Raw genomic sequence first — 23,601 nt, 5'->3', positions numbered from 1 at the left:
TGAAGGTCCCCGTACGGGCCACCAAATTTGTTACTGCAATAATGCAGATTGGAGCTGCCTGCTGCAATAGCCAATTCTGAGATGGGGTGAGGTGAGCAGTAAGAGGTTTATTACATATTGATATATAAGAGACAGAGGGGAATAGATTCCTCCAAAAAACCCGTCTCCCCCACTGGAGATTGGCTGAAGGCTTTTATAGGGACAGGATTATGGGTCTTAGAAGTTTGTGTTAGTTTTCCCTTGAGATGGTCACATCTCAGATGAGTTAATCTTTTCTTGGGGGTTATCTGGTGACATCCTGGTTTTCTTGTCCCCAGATGGGTGCTTTGTTCGGTTTGTCATTCTTAGATCATTATCACTTGTTTTCCACCCTCCAAGGAGGAACATCAGTTAATCTTAAACCTTTTTTAGAGACTAGAACTGGAGGGAAAAACAAGGTCATGAGACAATGTGGTGGTTAGCTATGGGGAGTAAATGACAGTGAGCTGGGCCTATGCAGCCTCTTTCAGTAACAGCACCAAATTCATAGGATTGTTATGAACATGGTTGTTAGCTGCGGTTGAGTTGATTCCTACTCATGGCAACCTGTGTGTGTCAGAGTAGAACTGTTCTCCATAGGGTTTTCAATGGCTAATTTTTCAGAAGTAGATTGCTAGGCCTTTCTCCAAGGCACTGCTGGTGGGTTTGAACTGCTGTTTGGCTAGTAGTCGAGCACTTAACTGTACCACCCAGGGACTCAGTTATGAACATTAGTATTTGTAAAGCATTTAGAAGGGGACCTGGTACAAGTTTGTTAAATCAATAGTTATAAATGTTAATTTTACAGGTGGGCACTGAGGACCATGAGGGAGAGAGTGAATCTCCAAGGCCATATGTATATAAAGGAGCCATGGTGGCTCAACCATTAAGTGCTGGGCTGATAATGGAAGGGTCTGCGGTTCACATTCACCCAGCAGCTCTACAGGAGAAAGACTTGGTGATCTGTTCTCATAAAGATGGCAGCCTAGAGAACCCTATGGGGCAGTTCTACTTTGTCTTATAGGATCACTATGAGTCAGAATCGACTAAATGGCACCTAATAGTGGCATAATGTTTAAGCACTTGGCTGCTAACTGAAAGGTTGGCAGTTGGAATCCACCAGCTGCTCCGCAGGAGAAGTATGTGGCAGTCTGCTTCCATAAAGATTACGCCAGGAGAAGAGATGAAGGGATGGCATTTTCAATCACCTCATATGCATGTGAAAGCTGGACAATGAATAAGGAAGACCGGAGAAGAAATCAATGCATTTGAATTATGGTGTTGGTGAAGAATATTGAATATACCATGGACTACCAGAAGAATGAACACATCTGTCTTGGAAGAAGTAGAGCCAGAGTGCTCCTTAGAAGCAAGGATGGTGACACTTCATCTCACGTACTTTGGACGTGTTATCAGGAAGGACCAGTCCCTGAAGGATATTATGCTTGGTAAAGTAGAGGGACAGCGAAAAAGAGGAAGACCCTCAATTAGATGGATTGACACAGTGGCTGCAACAATGGGCTCAAACATAGCAATGACAGTGAGGATGGCGCAGGACCAGGCAGTGTTTCGTTCTGTTCTACATAGGGTTGCTATGAGTCAGAACTGACTAGATGGCACCTAACAACAACAATTAGCTGAGCTGGAGATGGGGAAATTATCCTGTATTATCACGAGTTCTTAAAAGTGGAAGAAGAGGCTGAAGAGTGGCTCAGAGACGTGACGTGAGAAGGACTCATCCTGCTGCTGGCTCTGAAGATGGAAAAAGGCGGGTACCATGAACCAAGGAATGTCGGCAGCCTCTAAAAGCTAGAAAAGAACAAAGAAATGTATTCTCCCCTAGAGCTTCCAGAAGGAATGCAACCCGGCCAACACCTTGACTTTAGCCCAATGAGACCTGTGTCAGATTCTGATCTACAGACCATAATAAACTTATGTTGTTTTAAGTCACAAACTCTGCTGTAATTTGTTACAGCACCAATAAAACTGTTGCTGTCAAGTTGATTCCGACTCAAACGGACCTTACAGGACAGGGCAGAACTGCCCTGTAGGGTTTCCAAACAGTGACTGGTGGATTTGAACTGCCAACCTTTTGATTAGTAGCTGAACTCTTAACCACTGCGCCACCAGGGCTCCGCAGCAGCAATAGGAAACTAATATATGTATTGAACCTTGAACTTGAAAATGAAAACACTGTTTTGAAACTCAAAAGAAGCTGTTTAAATCTCAGCAAGTTTCCTAACATTCTGTACTTCAGTTTCCTCATTTATAAAAAGATGATAAAAAGTGTCCACGGGGTAGTGGTAATGAATGAGGTAACATATGTGTCTTAGTTATCTAGTGCTGCTATTGACAGAAATACCACTAATACCACTAATGGGTGGCTTTAACAAACAGAAAATTATTCTCTCACAGTTTAGGGGGCTAGGAGTCCAAAATCAGGGCACTGGCTCTAGGTGAAAGCTTTCTTTCTCTGTGGGCTCTGGGGAAGGTCCTTGTCTTTTCTCAGTTTCTGCTTTTTTGGTTCCTTGGTGATCTTTATGTGGCTTGGCATCTATCTTTCCCCATCTGGGGTTGCTTAATCTGGTCTTTTATGTCTCAAAAGAAACTGACTTAAAACACACCCTATACTAACATGCATCATTAACATAACAAAGAAAATCCACTCCAAATGAGATTAGAATCACAGTTGAATTGCCCCATAGGGTTTCCAAGGCTGTACATCTTTAAGGAAGGAAGCTGACTGCCATATCTTTCTCCCGAAGGAGACTGGTGGGTTTGAACAGCTGACCTTTTAGTAAGCAGCCAAGTGCTTAACCACTGCGCCACAGGGGCTCCTTACCACAGGTATATGCCCCTTACCATTAACAAACCTTCCAAATTCTTTACATATTGTTACAGATTGAATTGCGCCCCCCAAAAATATGTGTTGTAAATCCCAATCCTTATACCAAGTTATTATTTACAACCTATATTTTTGGGTGACTCAATTTAATCCATAACAATACATAAAGAACTTAGAAGGTTTGTTCATGGTAAGGGGCATATAAACTTTTACCCTTATATGAATGGAAAAAAAAATCATTGTTAGTAGAAAAGATAGGTAAAACATGAAAGTAGGAAGAACAATTCATCTGTAATAAAGAGAACACCCAAAACCCTATGCACCTAACAACACTGTCTATAAATATATTAAGAAATGACAAAAGTTTAAGAACCCAATGATCCACTTTTAGAATGGGATATTTTATTGCAAACTCACTCAATAGACGATTGAGACAAACATTCTGCCAGTAAGATACTTAAAAACATTCTTAAGAAATTTGATCATTCGAACATATAATGAACCTTGAATCCATCCAACAAATACACAGTTTTGAAACACATAAGAAGCACTCATAAAACCTGGCTACACTCTTAGGTTTATAATTTAAGGTTTTATTTACTTCTGAGTTACTATATATAAAAATAACTCCCCTAAAATGCTTCTTACTCCAATTAGAGGTTTATCTGTTTCATGTACCAACTCCTGAAATTCAGTATGTTTTGGATGCAGATCCCCAAAAGTGTGCCGTTGGGGAGCTAGAAATCTTGTATTTTGGGCTGTGTCATGGTAACTGTCACTTTCATCCCACTAGTTCTAAAGTTACAAGTCCCAACTCAGGGCTTTTCATTGAATTTTCAGAGAGCAACAAGGAGAGAGGGCAAAGGAACTTGGTTAAGAGAAAAAGGAAAACAATACTCTCCTTTTCCCAACATCTCTCCAGGAATCCGAACCAGTGAATTCTGCCCACTCCTCACTGGTCAAGACTGTTGTTCTGCCGACCACCACCTATGAGAAAAGCTGGGAAACATTATACTGTACTTATTCTGGAAAAAAGAACAACTATGTTTCTTTAGTAAAGAAGGTAAGAATTGACATGACCAGACAACTGACAGAATTGGTCACATTAGACCAAAATGAGTCATAACAAGTATCCCAAATTAATATTATAGCAAGACCACATACTCTGACCATAATGCAGTCAAATATAGATACTGCTCAGTTACAACCAACAAAAACGGTATCATGGAAAATACTCACCTCAAGCTTAAATAACACGGCTTCAAAGAAGGCTTCACATTGGAAATGAGACCATATTGATATAAGTGAATTATAATGATTAAAACATAAGTGGTAGAGTTGAAATGGTTAAGTATTCAACTACTAACAAAAAGGCTGGTGGTGTGAACCCTTTCAGAGGCACTTCGGAAGAAAGGGCTGGTGATCTGCTTCCAAAAGTTCACAGCCTTGAAAACTTTATGGAGCACAGTTCTACTCTGTACATACGGGGTTGCCATGAGTTGGAACAGCCTTAATGGCAGCTGGTTTGGTTTTGTGCTTAGTAAGTGAAAAGTTGTAATATGAAGGTTTTTCTCATATTTACTACAATCATAGACTATTTCTTCAGTGTGTGGTGTCATGAGTAATTTAAGGGATGAGTATTTAAAGAAGTCTTTCTCACATTCCTTATTCCCATAAGGTATCTTCCCAGTGTGAATTCTTATAATGGACTATCTTTCTGAGACAATACTGAAGTCTTTTCCATATTCTTTAGATTCATAGTTTTCCTCTCTAGTGTGAGGACAAATGTCTTCTAAAGATGAGAGATGAAAGGCTTTCCACAGAGCTTATCTCCATAAGGTTTCTTTTCAGTAAGACAAGACATTCAGGGAAGACTTTCCCACACACATTAATGCATAGAGCTTCCTTCCAACATGCCCTTTTTATATGTGCAGTGTGGAGCCCTGGTGGCACAGTGGTTAAGAGCTCGGCTGCTAACTAAAAGGTCAGCAGTTCAAATCCAGCAGCCACTACTTGGAAACCCTATAAGGCAGTTCTACTCTGAGTTGGAATTGACTCAATGGCAATGGGTTTTTATGTTTATATGTACAGTATGTTGAGAAAATTAATGGTTTTCCCAGTCCTTTCATTCACAGGGCTTCTCTCAACTATGAGTCCTTACGTGTTTTTTTAAGTCCTAAAGAATTAGTGAAGGCTTTCCCACATTCCTTACATTCGTAGGGTTTCTCTCCAGTGTGAGTCTTCATATGTTAAGTTTTGGAGACGTAGTGTAGGCTTTCCGACATTCCTTACATTTATAGGACCTCTTCACCATGTGTTTATTAAGGTATAAGGAATATCTAAAGGCTTTCCCACATTCCTTGCATTCATAGGGTTTCTCTCCACTGTGAATTTGCATGTGTTTCATAAGGAATGACTGATAAACAAAGGCTTTCCCACAATGGCAACATTTATAGCTTTTCTCTCCATAACTAGTTCTGGATGAATCAAAATTTTTAATTTGGGCAAAGGTTTTTTCACTTTGATTATTCTCATTATTTGCCTCTGCTGCAGTGTAGGATTTCCTCTGCCCAAAATGGATAGTTATTTCTGAAGGTGTTCCCAGACTGACTGGATTCATAAGTTTTCTCTGTAATGTGGGTTTTCTTCTATGTATTAAGGGTGAAGTTTACCAAAGTCTTTTCCAAATGAGTTCCATTCATGAATGTTTGCCCCATATGACTTTTATTATGCATATAAAACACACCGATCTGATGTTCAGTCCAAGATTTTGATTTCGGCTCTGCCTGAGTTCTCTCATGCTGCATCAACAGAATGTTCTGCCATGAGACACTATCACTATCATAGTCATTGCTTTTATAGATTTGCTGATTATTGCTTAAGACAGGACTATGTTTTAAAACATGTGAGTCACATTCATAATATATTTCCTCATGGAATCTCTCTGTGAAGGCATAAGCTTTGAGCTGGGTTCAGAGTTATCCTTCATTTCATGATGTTCATAGACTCCAACCAGAGACTCTCTTTTCTCTTCGGCAAATGTAACTTGCTTCAAATTTCTCTGTTTTTCCTTGTGAGGTTCTTCTCTTAATGTAGAGGATTGGGAATTGTTGCTTGTGAGACATACTCTGTTTTCCTTGTGAAATGTTTCTTTAGAAAAAATATCCTGCTGAGGGGTTCAGCCTTTGGTTTTAAGTTGAATGTCATAATCTGAAATAAAGTAGAACAAAAGTTAACTTATTTTTTGTAGAAAGTAAAAGTGGGTTGAAGATGATAAAATAGGCAATGTGGATTTCTTTTCAAATATTCACCCAATATATGTGGAGTGGGTTGAATAGCGTCCTCTAAAAAGATATGGCCAGGAAACAACCCAAGTGTCCATCAATAGATGAATGGATAGACAAAATGTGGTACATCCATACAATGGAATATTATTCAATCATAAAGAGAAATTAAATTCTGATACATGCTGCAACACGGATGGATCTTGAAAACATTATGCTGAGTAAAATAAGTCAGACACAAAAGACAAATGCTGGATGACTCCATTTATATGAACTATCTAGAATAAGCAAATACTGTATGGTCCCATTTATATGAAATACTTAGAATAGGCAAATTCACAGAGACAAAAGTTTATTAGTGGTTACCAGGGACTTGAGGGAAGGGGCAAACCAAGGAGTTACTTCTTAAGGGATACTGAGTTACTGGAGCCCTGGTGGTGCGGTAGTTAACAGGTCAGCTGCTAAACAAAAGGTCTGCAGTTCGAATCCACCAGCCGCTCCTTGGAAACCCTATGGGGCAGTTCTACTCTCTCCTGTAGGGTCGCTTTGGGTCTGAACTGATTCAACGGCAACAGGTTTGGTTTTTGGTTTTGGTACTGAGTTACTGTCTTTCATTTGAAAATGGTTAGTGGTGATGGTTACACAACATAGTGAATGTAATTAATGTCACTGAATTGTACACTTAAAAATGGTTAAAGTGGGTGTTTTGTTATGTGTATTTCATAATTTAAAAAAAAAAAAGATATGTTTAAGTCCTAATCCCTGCTACCTGTGAATGTGACTTTATTTGAAAACAGGGTCTTTGCAGATGTAATTAAGTTAAGGATCTCGAGATGACATCATCCTGGATTATATAGGTTGGTCTTAATTCCAACGACAAGTATCCTTATATGAGAAAAAAGAGAGAAATTTGTGACACACAGACACAGAAGAGAAACACAGAAGGGAAGGCCATGTGAAGATGGAGGCAGAGAATGGAGTGACGCAGCCAAGATTTAAGGAACGCCTGAAGTCACCAGATGCTGGAAGATGCAAGGAGGCCTCCTTGCTTAGAGACTTTGGAGGAAGCACAGCCTTGATTTTGGACTTCTGATCTCCAGAACTGTGAGAAAATAAATTTCTCTTCTTTTAAGCCATTCACTTTGTGGTAATTTGTTACAGCAGCCCTAGTTAACTAATACAATATGTGAAGGTGAAGAAAGTATAGTCATGCATTGCTTGACATCCACAGTATGTTCCGTGAAACAGGATGTCATGTGATTTTGACGTTGTGCAAACACCATATTGTATACAGTCAGTCCCCAGATTATGAATGAGTTATGTTCCTAAATTTGTCTTTAAGTTGAATTTGTACGTAGTAAGAACAGTTATGGTTCGTATCTAACATCAGTCAGTCAAATGTTTGTCTTAGTGTATATATTGCACCTTTCTATGCATAAAAAACATTAAGGAAACACTTCCAGAAACACTAAAACATCTTTAACATAACACAGTAATAATGTTTTGTTGTGTGTTGCAAAGTAGCCCATTTGTTATTATGAACCATTGTATGTACCTTGAATTTTTAATATAATAGGCTTTACAGGGGTTGGTTCATAACGACAGGTTGTACATAAGTTGGACGTTTGTAACCTGGGGACCATGGATGTATATGCTGTCAGATGTTGCCTGCATGGACATTGTGCAGCGCATGACTGTACTAGTAGGCAGAGAAAGACATCTGGGATTTGGGCTGTGTCTGTAGTTTGACTATGATAAGGACAGGGGTTCAATATGGGTGGCAAATTATTAACAAATGTTCTGTGCAGACTGAGGGCATGATCAGGAATGCCAAGTGGAAGTGAACTCGGTATACAGTCCATATGTGATTTAAAAGAAGGGTGTCTTAGGCTGGGTTCACTACAGAAACAAAACCCGTAAAGTGTATATATATATATATATATATATATATCAAGGAAACAGCTCACGTGATTGTAGAGGCTAGAACATCCCAAGTCCAAGGATCAGGGTAGAGGCCTCTCCCAAGTCACACAGCTGCAGAAGCTGGCAAGCCCAAGATCGGCAGGTCGGAGAGCAGGGCTCCCGTTCACAGGCTGTGAAGATCGACAAATCCCAGGATTGGCAGATAAGCTGACAGCTCAAGTCCCAAGAATGGGAGATGAGATGACAGGAGGCAGCCGCAGGATCCAGAGTGAGCAAAAAGCCAGAACGTCTGCTTATATACAGATGCGGGCCACACCTCCAAGGAGACTCCCTTTCATCTGATTGGCTACTCACAGTATATTCAATCATGGGAGTGATTACATTAAAACACTGAGAATCATGGCCCAGCCAAGTTGACACAAAATCTTAACCATCACAAAGGGGGACAGATCTTCCAGAAAAAAAAGGTGATATGAGAGAAGAGATGCAAGTAAAAAAATAGAAGCTCTATATCCCTGAAGTTCACACATAGAAAAGTTACCTTGGCTTTCTTCTCAGATGAAATGGATTTTATTTTTAAAATTGAGGTGAAATTCACATAAAATTAAAGCAACCATTTAAAAATGTGTGATTCAGTAGCAATAAGTACATTCACAACGCTGTGCAACCATCACTTCCATTGAGTTCCAAAACATTTATATCACCTCAAAATAAAACCTGGTACCCATTAAGCAAGAAGCCCTGGTGGTACAATGGTTAAGCACTTGGCTGCTAACCAAAAGGTTGGTGGTTCGAACTCGACCAGTGGCTCTGTGGGAGAAAGACCTGGTGATTTGCTCCTGTAAAGGTTACAGCCTAGAAAACCCGATGGGGCAGTTCTGTCACATGGGATTGCTTTGAGTCAAAATCAACTCGACAGCATCAAACAATAACAACTCATTAGGCAGTCACTCCCCATTCTCCCCCACCCTCACTCTCTGTTGTTGTAGGTGCTGTCAAGTTGGCGCTGACTCTTAACCTCATATACAACAGAATAAAACACTGCCAGGTCCTGCACTATCCTCATAATCATTGGTATGTTTGAGTCCACTGTTGCAGCCACTGTGTCAATCCATCTACTGGAGGGTTTCCCTCGTTTTCACTGACTCTTTACTTTACCAAACATGATGTCCTTTTCTAGCGATTGGTCTTTCCTGATAATATGTCCAAAGTAAGCAAGAAGTCTCACCACACTCACTTCTAAGGAGCATTCTGGTTGTACTTCCTCCAAAACTGATTTCTTTGTTCTTCTGTTAGTCCATGACATATTCAATATTCTTCGCCAATGCCACAATTCCAATGTATCAATTCTTTGATCTTCCTTCCCCAGGCAACCACTAATCTGCTTTCTGACTCTATGGATTTAACTATTCTGGGCATTTCATATAAATGATTCATACAATATGTGACCTTTGTGGCCGGCTTATTTCACTCAGCATAATGTTTTCAAGGTTCAGCCACATCGTAGCACGTTGTCAGTACTTCATTCCTTTTATGGCTGAATAACATTCCACTGTATGTATACACCATATTTTATTTATGCATTCATCTGTTAATGGACATTTGAGTTGTTTCTACCTTTTGACTACTGTGAATAACACTGCCACAAACATGCATGCATATGTATTTGTTTGAACACCTGTATTAAATCCTTTGAGTATCTACCCACGAGTGGAATTGCTGGGTCATATGGTAATTCTATAGTTAACTTTTTGAAGAACCACCAACCTGTTTTCCACAGCAGATGAAATGGATTCTTTAAAAAAAAAATTTATTTATTTATTTTTTGTTGTTGCTAAAAATATACACAGCAGAACATACACCAATTAAACAATTTGTACATGTACAATTCAGTGACACTGATTACATTCTTCGAGTGGTGTACTCATTCTCACCCTCCTTTTCTGAGTTGTTCCTTCCCCAGTAACATAAACCCACTGTCACCTAAGGATCCTATCTAATCTTTCCAGTTGCTGCTGTCACTTTGATCCCATATAGACAGTTCTTAAAAGAGCATAATGTTCAAGGCAGGCATTTTTTACTGGTTAAGCTAAACTATTGTTTGGTTTTATGAAGGTTTCAGGGGATATTTTTGGTTTAAGGTTTAAAGATGATCTCAGGGCAATAGTTTCAGGGGTTCATTTAGTCTCCATGGATCCAGAAAGTCTAGATTCCACGAGAATGAAATGGATTCTTAACATTTTCACATTGTTTGTGAAATTCTTCCTCATAATGACTCATATCTACCTGGCACTCAGCTGTACAACTGTCCAAGTAAAATCCTCTTCTATGTCCCTAGACCCCCACATGTCTATCAGTTTGTCATACTGTGGTGGCTTGCCTGTTGTTGTCATACTGGAATCTTTGCCACCAGTATTTCAAATACCAGCAGGCTCATCCTTGGTGAACAGGTTTCAGCTAAGCTTCCAGACTAAGACAGACCAAGAAGAAGGAGGTGGCAGTCTACTTCTGAAAAAATTAGCCAGTGAAAACCTTATGAATAGCAGGTGAACACTGTCTGATATAGTGCCGGAAGATGAGCTTCTCAGGTTGGAAGGCACTCAAGATACGACTGTGGAAGAGCTGCCTCTTCAAAGTAGGGCCAATCTTAATGATGTGGATGGAGTCAAGCTTTCAGGACCTTCATTTGCTGATGTAGAACGACTCAAAATGAGAAGAAACAGCTGCAAACATCCATTAATAATCAGAACATGGAATGTACAAAGTATGAATCTAGGAAAATTGGAAGTCATCAAAAATGAAATGGAATGCATAAAGATCGATATCCTAGGCATTAGTGAGCTGAAATGGACTGGTATTGGCCATTTTGAATCAGACAATCATATGGTCTACTATGCCAGCAATGACAATTTGAAGAGGAATGGTGTTACATTTATTGTCAAAAAGAACATTTCAAGATCTATCCTTAAGTACAACGCTGTTAGTGATAGGATAATATCCATAAGCCCACAAGGAAGACAAGTTAATATGACTACTATTCAAATTTATGTATCAACCACTAAGGCTAAAGATGAAGGAACTGAAGATTTTCACCAACTCCTGCAATCTGAAATTGATCAAACATGCAATCAAGATGCAATGACAATTACTAGTGATTGGAATGCAAAAGTTGAAAACAAAGAAGGACTGGTAGTTGGAAAATATGGCCTTGGTGATAGAAATGATGCTGGAGGTCACATGACAGAATTTTGCAAGACCAGTGACTTCTTCATTGCAAGTACTTTTTTCACCAACATAAATGGCCACTGTACATGTGGACCTCACTGGATGGAAGACACAGGAATCAAATCGACTACATCTGTGGAAAGAGACAATGGAAAAGCTCAATATCATCAGTTAGAACAAGGCCAGGGGCCAAGTATGGAACAGACGATCAATTGCTCATATGCAAGTTCAAATTGAAGTTGAATTAAAAAACAGAACAAGTCTATAAGAGCCAAAGTATGACCTCAATTATATCCCACCTGAATTTAGAGACCATCTCAAGAATAGATTTGATGCATTCAACACTAATGATTGAAGACCAGATGAGTTGTGGAATGACATCATGGACATCATACATGAAGAAAGCAAGAGGTCATTAAAAAGACAAGAAAGAAAAGACCAAAATGGATGTCAGAAGAGACTCTGAAACTTGTTCTTGAATGTAGAGTAGCTAAAGGGAAAGGAAGAAATGATGAAGTAAAACAGCTGAACAGAAGATTTCAAAGGGCAGCTCGAGAAGACAAAGTGAAATATTATAATGAAATGTGCAAAGACCTGGAGATAGAAAACCAAAAGGGAAGAACATGTTTGGCATTTCTCAAGCTGAAAGAACTGAAGAAAAAATTTAATCCTCAAGTTGCAATACGAAGCCTTCTATAGGGAAAATATTAAATGACACAGGAAGCATCAAAAGAAGATGGAAGGTGACATGGATTGAATTGTTTCCTCCCCAAAAAATATCTGTCAACTTGGCTGGGTCATGATTCCCAGTATTGTATGATTGTGTAATCTGATGTGATTTCCTTATGTGTTGTAAACTCTATCACTATGATGAGGTTATATGTGATCTCCTTATGTGTTGTAAATTCTGTCACTGTGATGAGGTTATACTGATGAGGTTTACAAGATTAGATAGTGTCTTAATCCAATCTCTTTTGAGATATAAAAGAGAGAAGCGAGCAGAGACACACGGGAACCTCACACCAGGAAGAAAACCGTGCCGGGAGCGGAGCGTGTCCTTTGGACCTGAGGTTCCTGCGCTAAGATGCTCCCTGACCAAGGGAAGACTGATACATCACAAGGACCTTCCTCCAGAGCCAACAGAGAAAGCCTTCCCCTGGAGCTGACACCCTGAATTTGGACTTCTAGCCTACTGGACTGTGAAAGAATACATTTCTCTTTGTTAAAGCCATCCACTTGTACTTCTGTTAGAGCAGCACCAGATGACTAAGACAGAAGGAATACACAGAGTCACTGTACCAAAAAGAACTGGTCAACATTCAGGAGGTAGCATATAATCAAGAGCCGATGATACTGAAGGAAGAGGTCCAAACTGCACTGAAGGCACTGTTGAAAAACAAGGCTCCAGTTATTGACAGAATATCAATTAAGATGTTTCAACAAACGGATGCAGCGCTGGAAGTGCTCACTCGTCTATGCCAAGAAATCTGGAAGACAGTTTCCGGCCAACTGACTGGAAGATATCTGTATTTGTACACATTCCAAAGAAAGGTGAACTAACAGAACGTGGAAATTATCAAACAATGTCATTAATATCACACCCAAGTAAAATTTTGCTGAAGATCATTCAAAAGCGGTTGCAGCAGTATATCAACAGGGAACTGCCAGAAATTCAAGCTGGATTCAGAAGAGGATGTGGAACGAGGGATAGCACTGCTGATGTCAGATGGATCCTGGCTGAAAGCAGAGAATACCAGAAATATGTTTACCTGTGTTTTACTGACTATGTAAAGTCATTCAACTGCGTGGATCATAACAAAATATGGATAACACTGCAAAGAATGGGAATTCCAGAACACTAAATTGTGCTCATAAAGAATGTGTACACAGACCAAGAGGCAGTTGTTCAAACAGAACAAGGGGATACTGCATGGTTTAAAGTCAAGAAAGGTGTGCGACAGGGTTGTATCCTTTCACCATACTTATTCGATCTGTATGCTGAGCAAATAATCCGAGAAGCTGGGCTACATGAAGAAGAACATGACATCAGGATTGGAGAAAGGCTCATTAACAACCTGTAATATGCAGATGACACAACTTGCTGAAAGTGCTTGCTGAAAGTGAAGAGGACTTGAAGCACTTACTGACGAAGATCAGAGACGACAGCCTTCAGTATGGATTACACCTCAACATAAAACAAAAGCCCTCACAACTGGACAAATAAGCAATGTTATCATGTAAACGGAAGAAAATATTTAAGTTGTAAAGGATTGCATTTTACTTGGATCCGCAATCAAGGCCCACGGAAGCAGCAGTTAAGAAATCAAACGACACGTCGCACTGGGCAAATCTGCCGCAGAAGACCTCTGTAAAGTGTTAAAAAGCAAAGATATCACTTTAAGGACTAAGGTGCGCCTGACGCAAGCCATGGTGTTTTCAATCACCTCATACGCATGTGAAAGCTGGACAATGAATAAGGAAGACCGAAGAATTGTTGCCTTTGAATTATGGTGTTGGCGAAGAATACTGAATATACTATGGACTACCAGAAGAACGAAAGTGAGGACGGCAAGACTTCGTCTCACATACTTCGGACATGTTATCAGGAGAAACAAGTTCCTGGAGAAGGACATCATGCTTGGTAAAGTCGAGGGTCACCAAAAAAGAGGAAGACCCTCAATGAGATGGACTGACACAGTGGCTGCAACAATAGGCTCAAGCATTAACAATGACTGTGAGGATGGCGCAGGACCGGGCAGTGTTTCGTTCTGTTGTGCATTGGGTTGCTATGAGTTGGAACCGACTAGATGGCACCTAATGACACCAACATGTCCCTAGGAGGAGTCTCTGGGTGGTGCAAATGATTAAGTGTTTGGCTGCTAACCGAAAGGTTGGAGGTGTGAGGCCACCCACAGGTACCTTGGAAGAAAGCCCTAGCAATCTACTTCTGAACAGTCACAGCCATTAAAAACCCTATGGAGTACAGGTCTACTCTGACACTCAGGGTGTTGCCACGAGTTGTGGTTGACTCAACTGTTTTTCGTTTGTATCTCTAGATCCACTTCTTGCTCCAAATGAGAGATCAGACTGAGTTTCCCTAGTTGAGATCCTGCTCACTGGGAAAGCACATGATGTAAGGGAACGGTGCTGGAACAAGACTTGCCATGAAGCAGGAGCCCCTGCTTTGGTTTGCAGGGGCCCTGCAGCTAAGCAAATGTGAGGATACGAGCAGCAGAATAATTCCTCTGTCTTTCTTATGATGCACCAAAACTCTGCCCAAAGGGCTCGAACTACCCTTTTCTGTGCCCCAGGTTAACTCACTTGTTGTTAGCTGCCGTGGAGTCGGCCCCTGACTCCTGGCAACCCCACGCACAACAGAACAAAACGCTGCCTGGTGCTGCGCCGTCCCCATGATGGGCTGTGGACTGGACCATTGTGATCCATAGGGTTTTCACTGGCTAATTTTTGGAGGTAGATCACCAGACCTTTCTTCCTACTGTTTTAGTCTGAAGGCTCTACTGAAACCTTTGCAGCATCATAGCCACGCCCGAGTCTGCACTGATAGACAGGTTGGTGGCTGTGTGTGAGGTGCTTTGGCATGGAATCGAACCTGAGTCTCCAGAATGGAAGCTGAGAATTTTAACACTGAACTACCACTGACCCCACTTACAGATCCCCAAAGGCTTTTAATCTTGAAGAGAATAAGAATGTAGTACAATGGATGGATTATTCAGCCTTGAGGGGAAACCTATGTCTGCTCCTTGTGGCCATGTCTCCGTAATTTAAAGACCCAGTTCCCATCTCTCAGCACACACCCCAGACCACTGGAGGTGCTAACCTGGCATTCACCCCATCTGAGTTAGTGAAGGAGTGGCATCCTTACCTATGGAGACCAGGTTCCCGTAGTTCTCCAGCATCACATCTCGGAAGAGTTTCCTCTGAGCAGGATCCAGCAGGGCCCACTCCTCCTTGGTAAAGTTCACAGCCACATCCCTGAAGGTCACGGGGTTCTAGAACAACATACTCATTTTTGGTTTAGGGGGTGTTATGCATTGAATTGTGTCCTTCTCCTAAAATATGTGTTGGAATTCTAACCCCTATACCTGAGGATGGAATCTGATGTAATCATCTTCCATAATGCAATGTAATATAACATATGTAATGTAATGTATATAGCGTAATCCATGTAATGTAATGTATGTAATGCAATGTGTGATGTGATGTAATGCAACGTAATCAGTCAGTTGAGGTCATACCAGTGTGGGGAGGATCCCACATCTAATCACTTCTGAGTTTTATACAAAGCAACATAGATACAGAGGGGTGCCTGGGTGGTACAAATGGTTAAATGCTCAACTACTAGCCAAAAGGATGGTGTGAGTTCAAACCCACCCAGTGGCACCTTGGAAGACAGGCCTGGTGATCTACTTCTGAAAGGCCAAAGACTTGAAAACCCAATGGAGCAGTTCTACTCTGCATGCATGGAGTCGCCATGAATCAGAACTGACTGGATGGCCAACTAACAACACAGACACAGAGACATTCACATGGTGGGGAAGACAGATACATGGGAGGATCACCAAGGAGCCAAGTAACACCCAGACTACTGATGAGGAAGGAATCGACAGGGCTGAGACCCTGATTTGGACTTTGAGCCTCCAGAACTTGTGACAATAAATTTCTGTTCTTTAAAGCCACGCACTTGTGGTATCTGTGCTGCAGCAGCAGTAGGTAACTAAGATAGGGGAGCCGTGAGCATCAGTGTCCCCAGGAGATGGTGGGCCCCAGAGTCCTGGAGGAGTTCCAATTCATAGGAGTTCCAGTTCATAGCCGACAACTACGGTTCCTCATCATCTACCTAAGGCTCTGCTCGCAGGTTCTTTGTCCACACTCCCTTCCAAGATGGTCACAAGACTTGTGGCTTCAGCAGCATCTCAGCCATGTTTTCTCCTCTCCACCAATACTTACTCCCCAAGTCATTTCACAGGAGTCTGTCTTAGTCATCTAGTGCTGCTGTAACAGAAATACCACAAGTGGATGGTTTTAACAAAGAGATAAATTTATTTTCTCACAGTCTAGTAGGCTACAAGTCCAAATTCAGGGCATCAGCTCCAGGGGAAGGCTTTCTCCTTCTGTCGGCTCTGGAGGAAGGTCCTCATCATCATCAATCTTCCCCTGGAATAGGAGCTTCTCTGAGCAGGAACCTCGGGTCCAAAGGACATGCTCTATGCCCAGTGCTGCTTTCTTGGTGGTATAAAGTCCCCAACTCTGCTTGCTTCCCTTTCATCTCTTGTAAGATAAAAGGTGGTGCAGGCTACACTCCAGGGAAACTCCCTTTACACTGGATCAGGGATGTGACCTTAGTAAGGGTGTTACAATCTCACTCACTCAAATCCTCTTTAACATAAAATTACAATCACAAAATGGAAGACAACCATACAATACTGGGAATCATGGCCCAGCCAAATTAATACACACATTTTTTGGGGGACATAATTCAATTCATGACAGAGTCCTTGGGTGGCACAAACGGTTAAGTGCTCGACTACTAACCTTAAAGGCTGACAGTTTGAATCCACCCAGCTTCACCATGGAAGACAGGCCTGGAGTTTTGCTTCCTTAAAGATTACAGCCACGAAAATCCTATGGGGAAGTTCCACTCTGTCATATGGGGTCACTATGAGTTGGAATTGACTTGATGGCACCCAATAACAACAAGTCACTTCATAGGAGTCCTTGGGGGGCACAAACAGTTAAGCGCTTGACTACTAGCTAAAAGACTGGCAATTCAAAACCATCCAGAGGTGGTTCAGACTAAAGGCCTGGAGATCTGTTTCCAAAAGGTCACAGCTTTGAAAACCTTATGGAGCAGTTCTACTCTGCACACATGGGTCGCCATGAATCAGAATCGACTCGACAGTAACATACAACAAGAAGTCGTTTCATCCTGACCCGCAGCTTCAAGAACACCTCAACAAGCAACTGGACTTAAATCTCTGCCAATAGACTGTGCACTGTCCCATGCTTATCCCTTGTTATTGCCAAAGTCTAGAACAGTCCCATATATACTCCTGGCAGGAGACCAATGCTTGCTCCTTTTACTGAGATGAAATTCGCATACCATAAAATTAATCATTTTAAAGTGAACAGTTCGGTGGCATTTAGAACATTCACAATGTTGTGTAACCACTACCTCTATGGAGTTCCAAAACATTTGCATCACTCCAAAAGGAAATCCAGTACCCATTAAGCAGTCACTCCCATTCTCCACCACTGCCATCCCCTAGGCAATCACTAATCTACTTTGTCTCCACAGTGAAACCTTGGATTCCCTGCGACAAAAACACTTTCATATCCTTTTATTGTTTTTAATTTTGATGATGAAAATATACACAGTTATACATCACTTTAATAGTTTCCACATGTACAACTTAGTGACATTGATTCCATTCTTCAAGTTGTGTAAACATTCTTGCCATCCTTCTCCGAATTGTTCCACTTAAACTCACCACCCCTAAGCTTCTCATCTAACCTTTCCAGTTGCTGTTGTCAGTTTGATATCACATAGATAATTCTTTAAAAGAGTACACTGCTCAAAGTAGACATACTTTACTTATTAAGATACTCTATTTTTTGGTTCAAAGAAGACTTCAGGGAATAGTTTTGGTTTAAGGTTTAAAAATTATTTCAGGGTAATAGTTTCAGGCGTTCATCCAGCCTCCATGGCTCATTCTGTTCTGTATTCTTCCTACTTTTGATCAGGATTCTATAGAATCTTTGATCAAGATATTTCATATCCTTTTATGAGTGTGCTTTGCAGCACAACTTGAAGCACATAGTCAGCCTGGATGAGGAGTTGAAAGGATCAGTCAGTATTGGGGGGTCCTGGGTCTCTCTTCACAAAAAGGTGTAGAGATGGGGGAGAGCACCCCTGGATCTGGGCAGTGGTTGGCTCTGCCTGCTTTATCAACTCCTGGCATTTTGTAGAGGCATGCTCACGTGGGGGGAACAAGAATGTCCTTCTAGAGGAGGGTTAGCTGCTTACTTAGCTGAGACATATTCATCACCAGCACAGCAGTCAGGCCATGTTTTTCTGGGTTTCCATAAAGGCAGCAGGCAAGGCCGAGCTCAGGGAGAAGAAAGGCACCATGAGAACGCGGGCATCCTTGCATTCCTGAACAACACCTGTCACTAATCTAATCGAGCACATCTAGACAGACATACACACACAGACACACAGATATAGACATAGATATATGTACACAGACATACACAGACACACACAAAGACACACACACACACACACACACACACACACACACAGTTAAGAGTTGAATTGTATCCCCCTAAAAAGATATGCTGAAGTCTTAAACCCTGGTACCTGTGAACCTGACTTTGCTTGGAAATAAGGTCCTTGAAGATGTTATTAGTTCACATGAGGTCATCCTGGAATAAGGTGGAACCTAATCCAGCATGACTGGTGTCCTTATAAAAGAAAAGAGACACAGAGACACACACAGACAGAAGACAGCCATGTGAAGATGGAGGCAGAGACTGGAACACCAAGCGATGCCAAGAATTGCCAGGAACCACCAAAAGCTGGAAGACACAAGAAAGGATCCTCCTCTAAAGCCTTCAGAGAGAGCATGGCCCTGCTGACTCCCTGATTTTGGAATTCTAGACTCCAGAACAGTGAGACAATAAATTGCTGTTGTTTTAAGCCACTCAGTTTGTAAGTACTTTGTTACGGCAGCCCTGAGAAACTAATACACACTCACACACGTGCACATAATCATGCACATAAAACTAATACACACTCACATGCATGCACACTACTATTTTCACACAGCTAGAGCAGCCCAAAAGGAGCCCTGGTGGAGCAACAGTTAAGCTGTCAGCTACTAACTGAAAGGTTGTTGGTTGGAACCCACCCAGTGGCTCTGTGAGAGAAAATCCTGGTGATCTTCTATAAAGATTACAGCCTAGGAAACCCTATAGGGTAGTTCTACTCTGTCACATGAGGTCACTATGAGTCAGAATCTACTCAACGGCATCCAGCAACAACAATAAGAGCAGCCCGGTTTCACCCAAAACCCGAAGAGAAGGCTGTAGGCTGTATTGCTACTGAGAAAGTGATTAAAAGTCCCATTTCCCAAGAAGGGAACTTGACGTCCAAGCTGCTAATTTGACTGTGATTGTCTGACACCCCCTCCTTCTTGAGTTCTCTTGGCCCTGATCTGCGTATCATCTCCTCTGGGGCCCACTCCCACCAGCCCCTGACCCCTGGACCCACCCGGTGCTCCGTGGGCCGCATTAAGTCTGGGATCCGAGCAGGAACACCAATCCAAGAGCTTACCACCCTACCACCCGCAGGGGATGGAGCCAAGGCCACCTGTCTCACGAACATCGTCTGAGGGTGAAATTTGCAGCTATAGGATCAAGATGGTCCTCCAGGCCCCTTCCAGGAGTCTGTGGATGTCAACAGCTGCATCCACCTCAGGCTTCTTGGTTCAGCTGTATCTAGCAACCTGCCTCACCTGAATCATCAGCCAACTACAGTCAATCAACCAGATGAAGAAAACCCATTGCTAGTGAGTCGATACCAACCCATGGCGAACCTGTGTGTGTCAGAGTAGAACTGTGCTCCATAGGACTTTCAATGACTGATTTTTCAGAAGTAGATCGCCATGCCTTTCTTCCGAGGGGTCTCTGGGTGGACTTGAACCTCCAACCTTTCACTTTAAGCAGCTGAGTGCCATCCAGGGACTCCAAGAAAACCCAGATGGGCTTCCTCTCAACCTGACGTGCCCAGAATTTTTCAGTTCACTCTAATCACACACAATCTGACTCCAACAATTTATGGTGCAAATGGTTAAGTGCTCGACTACTACCCACCCAGAGGTGCCTCCAAAGACACGCCTGACGATCTGCTTCTGAAAGGTCACAGCCACTGAAAACCCTATGGAGAAAACAAAAATATCCCCTGAAGTCTTCTTAAAACCAAACAATAGTTTAGCTTAATGGAAACTCTGGTGGCATAGTGGTTAAGTGCTACCGCTGCTAACCAAAAGGTCAGCAGTTTGAATCCACCAGGTGCTCCTTAGAAACTCTATGGGGAAGTTCTACTCTGTCCTATAGGGTCACTACGATTAGGAATTGACTCCACGGCAACGGGTTTGGTTTGGTTTTTTAGTGAAGAATGTCTGCCTTGAGCACTGTGCACTTTTAAGATCCATCTACATGGGATCAAACTGACAACAGCAACTTGAAAGATTAGATAAGACCCACAGAGGGCAGTTGAGTTTATGTGAATGGGGGAGGAACGACTCAGAAAAGGAGGGTGAGAATGGTTGCAGAACTTGAATTTATCAACAATGTTAGTGAATTGTACATGTAGAAATTATTCTCAGCAGGAACAACAAAGAGTAAAATAATAAAAAAAAAAAAAAAGAAAAGAAAAGAAAAAAAAGAAAAAGAAAACCCTGTGGTGCACAGTTCTACTTTGCATATTAGGTCGCCGTAAGTCGGAATGGACTCAATGACAATTAACAACAAATAACAGACAGACAAGCCACAGCCACAGTAACGCCACAACCACGAGGACAAATGCCTGCTGATATCTACACTGCCCAAGTCCGGGGAAGCGAGGTTTTTCACGGCTGCAGCCTGGAGGGAGATTCCCTTTCCCCTTGGGGCAAAGTGGAGGGCACGCTTTGGACTTGGCGTGCAGCCACGGCTTCCCCTTTCCATCCAAGCGGAAAGACGCGGGCGTTTGCAGACATCTGCTTCCACCTCCTTGGAACGCACAACGGCCCTGCTCTCAGCCTTTAAGTCTGTACTAACCTGTCACGCTTACCGGTTCACTCTCCCCGGCTTCTAGATGTCTTTTTGCAGACCAAGCGCGCAAGCAGTGTAATACACGGGGGATGCGACTGTAAAAAAATAATAAAAATAACGAGGGCCCAGGAACTGCGATTTCCCTCCATGACCCTCTGTTCCACAACCACAGACTACAGCGAGCGATTCCTGCTGCTGCTGTTCCCACCAGAGCTCTGGCCTAAGCAATTTGTACCTGCTCCCAGATCCCCTCCTCAAAATACAGGGTAGTGGGATTAGAGAGATGAAACCCAGAATTCAGGAGGGTGATTCCCAGGTTTGCGCCCCGGCCCGCCCCCGAGACCTGACCTCCAGGTGCCCAGGTTTGATCGCATCCCTAGCGGATTCACATTTCTTGCAGGACTTTCTCCCCAGGCGCTCCCAGCTGGGGGTCTCAAGTGGTTGCTTGGAGGCAACAGGACTTCCAAGGTCCGTTTGGCGTCGCAACCTTTAGGGCACATAGTTCCCTCGGCCACGCTCACGGTTCCAGGTTTTCCAGGCTTCCCAGCTCCGGCTCTGCGCAGCTGCAGCGCGCCCCCTGGCAGATTTCGTGAGCAAGCTCTGGAGATCCCAGGCAATACCTGCGTCCGGCCAGTAAGTGGATGAGCGTGGGTCCCGCCTGGTTCGACCCCTTGAGAGTCAACTGAAAGATATCAGGCCTTTGAGGAAGAGAAAGACTTTATTGCAAGCCAGTCAATCAAGGAGCTCGGAGAGGAAGTCTCAAATCAAGCTTCGTGAAGTTGGGGATTCCAGGGGAGTTATAGGGTTCAGGAGAGAGAACTTAGAAATAATACATGAAGCTTATGAGAATATGCGGGCAATTCTGGGAACTAATTAACATATGTGGGGGTGCAGTGTCATGGCGGCTGGGGGTGTGTATTTTTCCGGGTGTGACATAACGAAGTTCATCTAAGGACAGCTTTGCGTCTTATTGCGCATGTCCGAATGGAGGGGGTAGCCGTGAAGTGCCCTCGGGCTCCTACACCGGGTGCCTCATCAGGAGCTAGTTGACCACAGACCCAGGGTGTGATGGATGGAGGGGGAACAGTTTAACCCTGTTGATTACACTCCAGTGGTTATAGGGTTCTCTCTGTCCTGTAGAATGACTGAAAACGACAGGAGAGAGGGTTCCACTTTCCCTCTTGCCCCCCACCCCTTTTTAATTTATACTATCTACCTCCCCCACCCTGTGAACTTTGTCTAGCACGTAAACCACAAGGTATGCAAGAACAGTTCTCAGGACAGACGATTCTGATGGTTATAGGGCTCCCTGTGTGGCGCAAACGGTTAAGCACTCCACTACTTGCTGAAAGGTAGGTGGTTCGGGCCCACCCAGAGGTGCGTCTGAAGAAAGGCTTGGCAGTTTGCTTCTGAAAGATCACAGCCTTGAAAACCCTGTGGACCAGTTCTGCTCTGCACACGTGGATTCGCCATGAGCCTGAATTGACTTCACAGCAACTAACAACACCTCCAGCCCCCACCCAGTGAGGGACCCCTGAGGCAGGAACGACCTCCAACTACAAGCTGCAGTTTAAGTCGGAAAGTGCTGCCTAAGTCCCAACCACAGGGACACGGACTCTGTTAAAAAAAACAAAACAAACTTATTGAACACACACACACGCACAAACCTGGAACTTGCTTCAATTAGGGAGTCACCGGGTGATATTCACGTACACCAGTCAAATGAAGCTTTTAACCTCTCTGAGTCGCTTACATCATTTCTTTCCTTCCCACCACCAGACCAAGTGTCAGCGAGCCAACCTGGCTCATGGCAATCCCGTGTGTGTCAGAGCAGGGCTGTGCTCCATAGGGTTTTCAGGGGTTGATTTCTTTTTTTCTTGGTACAATACTATTTATTAAACTACAAACCTACTTCAGTTTTCACCAGTTTTCCCATTAATGTCCTTCTTCCGTTCCAGGATCCCATGTTGCATATAGTCATCACATGGCCTCTGTCTCCTTCAATCTGAGAGTGTCTCAGTGTTTCTTTGCCTTTCATGATGTTGACACTTGGCACTTTGGTGTCATTTATTTACAGACACAATTATTTTGAAGCATGTCTCCCAGTTTGGGTTTGATTTTTCTCTCATCATTAGTTTGGCAGAATGTATTTTTGGCAAGACTATCACAGAAGGAATGTTGTGTTCTTCTCAGCTCATCATATCGGGGGTTCACGATGTCACTATGTCATATTGCTGATGATGTTAATCTTGATCACTCAGTTAAGGTGCTGTCTGCTGCGTTTGTCCACTGTAAAGTTACCGTTTTTCCTTTGTAATTGATCAATATCTTGAGACTATACAAATACCTTCTTTCTCCTCAAACTTTTGCCCCTGGATTTTATTATCCGTTGGTGGGATTTTACCTGCAACAATTATTACCTAATACTACCTAGTGGTGATTAAAAAAGAAAAACAACTTATTGTACTT

The 23,601-nt window shown here is 42.5% G+C and overlaps 1 protein-coding gene across 1 annotated transcript; it reads right to left on the bottom strand.

Annotated features, from left to right (window-relative positions):
* Positions 1-2,988: 2,988 nt before the first annotated feature.
* ZNF114 (zinc finger protein 114) lies at positions 2,989-15,431 on the bottom strand. Its single transcript, XM_023736199.1, is given in 4 exon segments — positions 2,989-5,777; positions 5,780-6,073; positions 15,179-15,305; positions 15,399-15,431. Coding segments are annotated over 4 exon segments (720 nt in total). The 3' UTR covers positions 2,989-5,511.
* Between the last annotated feature and the right edge of the window lie 8,170 nt (positions 15,432-23,601).

The sequence above is a fragment of the Trichechus manatus genome, unplaced genomic scaffold (assembly GCF_000243295.1).
Source record: "Trichechus manatus latirostris isolate Lorelei unplaced genomic scaffold, TriManLat1.0 scaffold00087, whole genome shotgun sequence".
In the NCBI taxonomy this organism is placed as follows: domain Eukaryota; kingdom Metazoa; phylum Chordata; class Mammalia; order Sirenia; family Trichechidae; genus Trichechus; species Trichechus manatus.
This window is presented reverse-complemented; position numbering and strand designations above follow the sequence as displayed.